The 9,886-nt window shown below is 50.6% G+C and overlaps 1 protein-coding gene across 1 annotated transcript; it reads right to left on the reverse strand.

The window, feature by feature from the left end:
• Positions 1–5,070: 5,070 nt before the first annotated feature.
• Positions 5,071–9,168, reverse strand: LOC100897824 (A disintegrin and metalloproteinase with thrombospondin motifs 6). The gene is made up of 10 exons (XM_029110940.1): positions 9,111–9,168; positions 8,253–8,285; positions 8,046–8,207; positions 7,713–7,844; positions 7,248–7,559; positions 6,407–7,157; positions 6,009–6,135; positions 5,721–5,917; positions 5,493–5,631; positions 5,071–5,232 (listed from the first exon to the last, which is right to left on the reverse strand). Exons 1-10 carry the CDS (start codon positions 9,160–9,162, stop codon positions 5,071–5,073), a joined length of 2,067 nt encoding a protein of 688 aa, XP_028966773.1. The 5' UTR covers positions 9,163–9,168.
• Between the last annotated feature and the right edge of the window lie 718 nt (positions 9,169–9,886).

Here is a 9,886-nt window from a genome sequence, read left to right on the forward strand (position 1 = left end):
CAGACGAAAATCGATCTGTATCTCATGGAGAAAATATCTCAGGACGGTGATTGGGACATGGTTTTGTAGCTCTTGTTCCCAGCTTTCGAACGCCACCAAGCGCGAGTCTCTAGCTTATTCCGTTCTCGCGCAATGACCGTTCAAAGATTTCAGGTGTTTTCAGGTGTCCGAACACACTCTAATTTTTCATTCGCATACCATTCGGATTCGAAAAGCGATTGAGATGATCTGAGTGCGTCAATATGCTCCTAAAGAGTGGGACATTACGCCACGCAATCCATTTCGAAAATCGGAGTCGTGGCCGAAAACGCCCCCTTACCCAGCTGTACCCTTTCCTCACATGATGTCTGATCGAGGGGAAATGAAGAGCGGGTGGCGGCATTTAGCGATCGACGGAATACCTCAGATAGACTCCTCTGGTTCGTTCTGGTAATCCCATCCAACACTCCGCTTCAAGACCTGGGCGATCGGTGTTAGCGACAGTGCCGGCAGCAGGCCAAGCGAAGAACTCCTAGGGTACGTCATTTGAAGTCACCTCGGAGATGGTGGTGAGCGCGAGAAAATTCACCGTCATATCCGCATCGGCTCTGGAGAGGTGTACATAGATCGCAAGCCGAAAACACGGTGGGAGATGTCTCCCTTGACTCACGCATCTTGCCTCATGGTCTCCGTTCCTTCTCGGTCAGCTCTCACGAATCAGGAACTCATCATCGACGGGGAGATCATGACGGCAAGGTGGTCTGAAACGTTTGTCGAGAAAAAATGTTGACGGCAATCTTCCTTGATGATTTCTTGTGTCCGACGGGGGACACCCTCGGATTTCCTGGAGACAGTTGGTGCCGGCAAGTGCTGGCACTCCGTTGCTTCTTTTCGAAAATGTATCTTCTAGACCGAGGTCTCCTGCCAGAAGAATCATCCTTCAAGCATCAAAGCGAGTCGCTTCGATTTCCGAACGCTGAAAGGGGGAAAAACTTCCAACACGATTAATTGCTTGATTTGGTGCGATAGATTGGAGTGTTGTGGATCTCCCTTCACGCATTGACGACAGATCTAATTTATCGACAGATCTAATCCATTCGACAGGACGCAGCGGTGAAGAGTACGCTACTCGTCCATAGACCAGGATTTGGCCAAGATACATCATTATCGTTATGTCATATGACATCGCCCGCGGAGGGGAAGATGTGGAGAAAACAGGTACAGAGAAAAACAAACCAGCGGTGAAGACTCAGGCTTGGGGCTTCCTCGGGACAATTCTCTCGATACATCCATGGAGGGGACTCTGGATCGAGGTCTCACACAATCATCATCAGGCTTCAGGCATCTAACATCGGGACACAAGAAGGCGCAATTTCGAAATTCATGTCAAGGCAGCTGGCTCTTCCGAGAGAAGTTCCATTTAGAGAAAGGTTCCCCGAGCCTTCGAATTTGTATATAAATTTATTTGGCGTTCATATATGTATATACAGCGATGTACAAATCATCCCGCGGCTCACTTTCTTCTCGACTCACATTCTGCGAGCGAGTAACAGATCATTGACCCGCTTCTGGATGCACGAGAGATACTGCTCGTATCGAGTTTGCAGGCGACGAAGTTTTCTGATCTCCAATTCCAGACACTTCTCTTCGAGCTCCATCTCTTGCTCGCGCTGTTTCTTCGTCGGCTTCTTCCCATTGGCTGGGAGGGGCGGAGATGCGGAGGAGCAACTTTCGTGGCTCGATTCCGGCCGTGGAGGTTCGGGGTGGAACTGGGGCTCGAAAGCGGCGTACTCATTGGTGGTATCGACACTCTGTCCTGAAGAAGAGCTGCTCCAAGACTGCTCGCAATACGCAGAACCGTTCTCGTAGTGCTGGTAGTACTGAGGGTAATTGGAAGAGGGACACTGAGTATCGAAATACAGGAAAGCACCATCCATCTCCGACAACGTGAAACGCTGAGAGTGGGGTGGAAGCCTTTGAGGTAGCTTTGTTTTGACCGGCCTTCGCAGCTCTGCCCGTATTATGGGCGAGGAGGGATAGGCGGCGCTACCATGATGTCATTGTTGGTAAGACACTTCGCTCGCTGCCGTTCGGCTTTCAATGCACGTGCTCACTTTGGCAGCGCCTGCAAACAGCCGGTAGACTAGTCTCGAGATCGCGCCTAGCAAGGTGGCTCACAGTAGATTCCGGCATTAGAAAATGCCGCATCGGTCGAGGGTTCGGGAAGGGCTACGATGTAGAGCTTCCGGAGCAGATGAGACCGATATCGGTCTCGAGCATATCTCCGATAGCAGGATAATCCCAGCGCTGCAGAGACATCCACAGTTCGTTCCAAGCGTTTGCAGTTGAGCTGGGTGAGCATGAAGAAGAATCAGGGCGAACATGCGAATGGAGCTGGAAATTCTGGTATACTCGATCGAAGGATGCGGCATCCAGAGAAAACTTCCACGCCATCGGCCCGAGCCTCGGCCTCTCGAGGAAGGGAGTGCATGAGTGTTTGCTCGAGCTAGACTGTTGGACGGTAGCGACCGGCCTGTGTTTTACGATGACGCAATTTTTCCACGAACAGACTAAGGCCGCCCCCTCGAAGATGGCTGGCTCGTCGCTCTATGAGCTCGCTAGACTCCGACGGCTTCTCGCCTTTTGCCCAATTTATTTTCTCGCGGCTCGATGTAATAATTGTATCTTCGAATCTGGGGTTCCTGAGCGATTCTATTCTGTTCTCCCACAATGCTTCGAAAATCGTCGTCCCCTTCTGGACATGGAGTCTTCGACCTTAAGCGGCAAAGTACCACAACAAAATGAACAGCTCGATGGAAATTCGAGTTTCATCAAACTTGTGAATATACCTCATATGATGCTTGCCGTCGATGCAGCGAGAGCGAGCTAGATTCGGCTGCGGTATCGAACGGCGCAATTCGAGACTTGATATCTCACGGCATCGACAGGAATTCCCCCGACTCGAGTCAAATTTTTATCCTGCAGACAAAACCCATTCGAGTGGCGGATGTATTCGAGCTCGACTCCCGGACAGACTCAACAACGTGTTTCGGCGTCGCTCCTGTAAGGGAGCAGCGGCGGCTCAAGCCGGTAAGCTCCCGTGAGTGTTCAGCGACCTGTCTTGAGGGATCGTTTGATACTCTATGCACGATCCTTTCGGGACAACCTTAGGGGGTCTCGCCGACGCGAGACATACATGTGTTCATCGGAATGGTCGCTTCTGAATTCGGAAATCGAGGAAATATTGTCGAAGTCTCGATATCTCACACCTTGTGTCTCGAACCACATGTTTCGAGACGTGTCTTTTCACTATGAGGTGGGAAGGGACTTCCAAATCTCACGAAGAATGGAGTTCGCCCTGCAGCTTCCTACGATGATGTCCCCTCAGAGACCACAGCTCGAGCGTTGACCGAAGGGCCACAAACTCCCAATTGAACGACCGATTCTTCGGAGGCGGTTTTCCCGTATCCCCGGATAAAGAGGCACATATTCGCAGGAAATGACTTCTTACTATTAGAAAGCAGGATATACAAACTATTTCTTCTCGGAGGTTCTTCATTTCCATCAGGAGTTCCGCGGAAGTACTCCCGATCATGGCAGCTACGCGAAAGTTCGAGGTCAGCAGGCTGATTCTCTGCCGAAGCCCCGGATGTCGATCATAGCGAACGAATGCAAGAAAACCAGCGGAAGGGGAAACTCAGCTCATATCTAGCGTGAAGCCAACGGCTCTTCCAGGCTTCCGAAGAGCTCTTGCCGGATCTACCTGGCTTAGTTCTTCTGGCCTACGATACGTATATTGGGGCAGCGAGATTTTGAATGAAGTCCTTGCGATACCCCGACGGGAGGCTAGCTCAGGGACTTACGCGAAAGGGTCAGACCCCCTCTGGGAGTTTTTCGTCCTCCACGCTGGAACTCGGGCCTCAGCGGGGCGCGCCATCTTCCCGAGCCTTCGGTCTCGTGGAGTTCGACCAAGTCCCTCGAGAGAATTAGAAAATTTCACCTATATACGAGTTTCTGTAGAGCTTGCCGCATACCAATTCATTGAGAATACACCCGCCATCGTTGGATAATAACATATGTTTATTGAAATCCACGAGCACGTGATCCTTCCGTGCTATTCATGTTGCCTGAGGAGACTTCAAGACTTGGAGAATTTAATCACAGAGAACGGAACTGTTCGATCATGACCAACAATTTCAGCAAGTGCTCTGGACATAAGAACAGTGAGCTTTGAATCGTCGTTTGTTATCGACGGAAATCGATCTTGCTTTCCGCGAAAACATCGGCGGTGTTATGGCTTCGTTCACACGCGGTCATGATGCCACCGCCACCGGATCACAAACGACAACTTGAAGTCGCGGGCCCGGATGATCCAAGTTTTCCATTTCTAGGGAGTGCGGAACCGAAAATGAAACTCAGTGATATTGTTGCGGTATTGATGATGCCTTAGGCCAAGTACTACCCCACAAGCGGATTGGCCATTTTTCTTTGAAGAGTTTGTACAGTATGCGCAACCTGAGCTGGCTCAAGACCGCTGGCAGTCGATGCAAATTTCGAGTAATCTAACCGTTCAAATAGATTTTGTTTGCAGCAGGGTGAAATAAATAAAATGCCACGATCTTCTCATCGCTAAAATCGTTTCGTCGAAGATTTCGGTGTAATATTTACAACTAGGGCAAGAATCCGACAGGCAGGATCAGGGTTGGGAAAAGTAGGGAAGAGCGCGCGAAGAGGGAATATCCTAGAAAATAATTCACTCTCTGTCTGAACTCGACTGAACTATATGTCGGTCATCACATCCCGATTGAGGTGTTCCTCTCGCGGGACGTGATTCCTCTCTCTACATTCATTCGGGGAGAAGAATAGCAAGAGGAAGATGAAGAAAAACTATCGGGACCGAAATGTACAAGCGTTCGTCGCCTGATTTCAAAAAGCGCATGGCACGGCCTGGAGACAATCCCGAAGCCTGGTCGAAGATGGTCGATGAGAATTCAAACTTTCTTCATCTCGGAGTGGACTGCTCGCTCATGCGGAGCCCACTCGCTAATACTTGCTCCACTTGGCAAACTTCACCAATCGAGGTCCAGCCTCTCACACAGTGCACATAAGAGACCTCGTGTAACAGCAGTTCGTTCGGATATAATTGTGGCTGCAGTATCGTTGGCCGAAATGTTCTAGGAACTCAGCGCATGTCATGCGATCCGCAATTTTCTCAACAACGTCTATGCACTCCGTTTCTTCAGTGGAGTCAACCTGTGGGAGAAGAAGAGGCTTAGTACGCCGTACCATGTCTAACGACGGAGTTTGAGGGGGATTTTATCCATCGCCGGTGCATAAGAATGTACGACGAGCGGAGCTCCGCTATAAGCTGGGGATCGTCTTGCTGAACCGTCCTACAGTCTTCGACCAGTTCCAACAGAAGTCATTAGATTTATTAGGTCTGTTCCATCATGCAGAGTGCCCGACCGGGGCAGAAATCCCCGAGCATGGATTGTGCAGCTGGGAATGATTACCTTGTCGATCCGGCGGTCCGCCACGGCTGCCACTGTCGTTGTTGGAATCGTCGTCGTCCGGGATCTCCCTCTGGTTCGTTTCGTAGACGATGTTTCGAAGGATGAATCCAATCGACGGGATGATCGGGTGCTCTCGACTCTGAATCAGAAAAATGGTGAGTCTCTCCCTTTCGTATTTATTGCTTTCGAGTCATTTCCGATCCTGGTCGGATCCCATCACGTTGTTACCTGTTTGCTGGAGAAGCCACGCTGGCTGATACTTGTGAGTAATCCGGGATAATGTTTTCGATTTCTTGGATACATTTGCCGTTTTTGCAGACTTGACCGTCGCCACACGGGGAGCCCTCCGCCGCAGGTCTGTAGGATACGCAATAACCAGACGAAGAATCGAAACAGAACAGCTGAGCACACACTCTCGAGTCTTTCTGTAATACGAAGATAACGGCCGTGATTGGACCTTTGCCGTCTCTCGAAGAGAATTACGAATGGAATGATCACGACAGAGATTGTACGTACGAAGCACGCGCTCGTCCCTCGATCTCTACGACACTGTTCGTCGAGGGAGAGCATGGTGCCTGGCAGCACTCGCGCCAACAGTTGATTCTCATGAGGATAGTTGTATAAACACGACGCAGTTTCTCCGCTGAAACAGAAAATACATTATTTTATCCACCGAAACTCGAAGATCCAGGAGAACATGTCTCCAGAGGCGGCAGCCTGCTCTCACGGATAGCTTCCATATCATAAAGCAGAGGCCCAGATTGGACCCAGGGGCCGCGAGCGACCGCAACCTGACTGAGTTCGCGACAGCACTGCGAAAACCCCGATTGTAGGAACGGGAGAGGGGGGGGGGGAACGTCAGCTCACGAGGGAGAGGCGGAGGAGAAAGATCAAAGACTCGACTATGTACTCACAATAAGAAATGCTTAAACTGCTGCACCGAACAAGTTGACCAGCGGAATCCTCTCTCGGTATGACGGAGATCTGACATGATGAAACCGTCTTCCCAGGGACAGCTGGTAGCTCCAGGACCTCCGAGGTAGGAAGGTGGCGGGGAGCCGTCGTGCACGCAACCCAACAAATGTCCAACTTCGTGAGCGGCAACAATGATGCCCGAGAAACCTCCCGAATCTTCGATGATCGCGACCGAGTTCACTTTCTCGAGTCGTTTGTTAACGACGCAAGCTCCACCGACGTAGGCGAAACCGGCGGTTCCTCTATTGCATCGTCCTCCTTCGTAGTGGCGTCGGCACATATCGAGTTTCGTGATGACAACTGCCAGGTCGTAAGTGGGCAGCCGATCTTCCCGATAGAGATATTTCCCGAGATCGGTGAGAGCCCCGGCGACATCGACCGCGTCCTCGTTGGGCGGCCGAAGACGATTGCGTTCGAGGTAAGGAGTCGCGTCGCGGTCTTTGGCGACGATCATGCCGGCCAAGCTGATTTTGACCCGAGGACTCGCCAAGAGTCTGTAGCGGAGGTCGACGCCGTTCCAGAAACTGACGAAGTAACGCTTAATTTCGGCGTGGCTTCTCCCATGCAACGCGTACGTATCGTAGTCCACGATGAGAAGAACTTCGGGCCACACCGTGTCAGGAGCGGCCCGCTTCCGGATCCGATGAGTTCTCGTATGATTGTTTGATAAGGCTAATGTGTCTAGAGATACTGAAAGGAGAAATCGGGTCAGATGAGACTATCCGAGAACTACGGCCCGAGGGGCAGTTCTCTCGGTAGGCGGCTCTTCGACACACTTACGGAAATCGCTGTGCGCGTCGTGGACTCCTTGAGGGTCTCGTTTATAGACAAAATGGACAGATTTCGATTCTTTTGAAGATTTGTATTTCTTGAGCTTCTGTTTCTTCTCCATTCCCGGGAGATACTTCTTAGGATTCTTCGATTTTTTCGGTTTTTTGCTCGGCGACGTGGGGACCGAAGACGATGTCGTCTGGAAATCGTCTTCATCGAGGAACATCTCGTCGTCGGCTGTTCCTTCTTCCTCATCGTAAAAGGTCTCATTACGAAGGCCTTCGGGAACTGGAGCAATCACTAGGTCGTGGCCAACCGTTCCTAGGACGCAATCAGGATTGGGAAACGTTTGATTACGGGCTTACTTTACAATCAGGGTCGGGACCCAGGCCTCTGGCCTGTCACTCTTATCGTCTATCAGTTCGTCAAACAATGACTGACGGACTGCCAGCCAGAAGAAACATTCGCACCCACCTTCGACTTGGAACCCGCCGGCAGGATATCGACTCAACAACAAGGCAGCGTTATTGGCTTCGTCCACGTACGGCGTGACAGGCGAAGAACGTTCTTCGGAATTCGAATCGTCGGCCGCGCGAATTTCGACCCCTGGATTCGGTTCAAAGAGGTTATTGAGATGATATAGGCCCAATGAACAAGTCAGTATGCTCGCCGAAAGGATAAAGAATCCTCCCGGACAAGGCTTGGGAAGACGAATTCGAATAGGGGAGGCTCACGGAGTCGTTCAAGAGCGAGCTTGGAAAATCGGTTTTCCGGAGTTCCTGCTCACTCGCAAAACTTAGGACTTACCTCCTCGGCTAGTCGTCGACATGGTGAACATTTTCAGGCCCTCGACTCTCCGTTGGAAATCTTCGTTTTTCGAGAGATTGAGTTTTATCCGTTTCCCGAACGCTTGTAGAGAGAGATTCAGTTGACGTTTCGCTGCCTCATCAGAGGCATCATGCCCAGCCGCTGGAATTTCGGCCCCGCGTCGGACTCTCGGCGAATTTCGGACGCTGTGCGATATCGTGACCAATTCATATTCGGGAACTGGAAGAATTCATATTCTGTAGATCGCCATCGAGCTTCGTTTTAATTCTCGTTCTCGGTCGCACGGTACAGCGAGGGGAGCTCGAAGGAAGGGCCTTCTTGCCGGTTTCGGTGCCGTTCGCCTAACGAGCGGGCTTCCCCGCTTCGAAGTCATCATGTCACATGTGGCCTATGAGACGGCTGACAGACACGGTTTTCGCTCGAAACTTTCTTGTCAATTCACCATTCTGCAGCCCTTCCGACTTGTTTGAAATTCCGGGGCTCGGGTTCCAACCCATAGGATAGAATGTTGTTATTACTGCGGTGAAAATGATATCATTTCCGTAGGCATGCGTTATCATCGCCGTAGTGATTACCACGCGCGAAGTTTGGGGACGCAGCATTCGTTCGGAAAGCAAACAATCATTCTCAGCATATTGTTCAGGCGAATATGAGAAGTCTTTAAGACGGAAATTACACAAATCACGCCACAGAAGGCCAAACACCAATGGTCATGGCCGAAAAAACGTATTCAGAGAAAAAGCTCGACGACTAGCGGACGATTCCCGGATGTAACTTCACCAGCGTCAACATCATGACATGTGCGAGGAGTCGGAGCTGCGGCCGCCGAGTCTGAGCTTGACCGAATGTTTCAGCAGTCACGCTAAGTGAGATAGTTCATTCTTTGGAGCGAAAAAGGAAGGAGCATACGATCGGCCTACTGCGGCCTGACAAACAGAGGAAATCCGGGCTTCCAAAAGCCAGAGCGCACCTGATTCACGAATGAATTGATCCAGCGGTAGGTAAGAGTTTCAATATTACGCCTGTTCGATCGATTCCACTAACCTTGATCAGAAGATCTCACGTGAAAAACCTGCCGTAATTGATCCTCTGACATTTGTGTGTGAATCTGGAATGAGAAAAACATCGTTAACCAGCGTCGGATACATCGGGATTCCCCGTGTATAAGGTCTGAGGGCTCTGGAATCTCATTGCGTACTATGACCCCTTCGAGGGATCGAAACAGCGTGGCTCTATAATGGAACATATTTTTAGTGGTAATTTTGCTAGCTCCGCTTGAACGAGGTTCGAAAATCCTGAATCTGGCTTGTATCAAGTATCCTGTGCTTTTGACCGGGAGGGCTTCTATTAATCCAAGCTTGAATCCCTGCCCGAATGTAATTGAATACTGAGGCTGTTGAGAGTGAAGAGTTCGGTGCGCGGAGCGTTGCTTTCCTAGTGGCTGCTGCTCTCTCAATCGATTATATATGCGCTTGACTAGAGCGGGGAAGCGGAGTTCCCGATTCGGAAATGCTTCCAGATTCCCTTATGATCCCATCAACGAAAGGGGCCTGGAGATCCCCGATCATTAGATTTCTCTCGGAGTATTCAGCGAGTATCTCCTTGCGGCGCGGTGCTTCAGTGAGCCTAACTCGGGACAGATAAGCACTGTATACGAGGGATGTTCACGAACACTTCCGTGTTGCAACGAGCAGCGTAAATAACATTGGACAAGAAAGGTTCATGAAGATTTTTTTCCCCTAACGCCCCCGAGAATCCAACCCTCCGGAGAACTTCCCCAGTCCAGATTGAACTATTCGCTCCATTGAAGATCGATGTCG

Source organism: Galendromus occidentalis, unplaced genomic scaffold (assembly GCF_000255335.2).
Source record: "Galendromus occidentalis unplaced genomic scaffold, Mocc_1.1 scf7180000077174, whole genome shotgun sequence".
NCBI classification, from domain to species: Eukaryota; Metazoa; Arthropoda; class Arachnida; order Mesostigmata; family Phytoseiidae; genus Galendromus; species Galendromus occidentalis.

Coding starts and splice junctions, on each gene's coding strand:
- LOC100897824 (XM_029110940.1), bottom strand. CDS start 9,162: ATGTCAGAGGATCAATTACGGCAGGTTTTTCACGTGAGATCTTCTGAT. Junction 8,286..9,110: donor CGTGAGATCTTCTGATCAAG/GTTAGTGGAATC, acceptor GAATTCTTCCAG/TTCCCGAATATGAATTGGTC. Junction 8,208..8,252: donor ATTGGTCACGATATCGCACA/GCGTCCGAAATT, acceptor CCGAAATTCCAG/CGGCTGGGCATGATGCCTCT.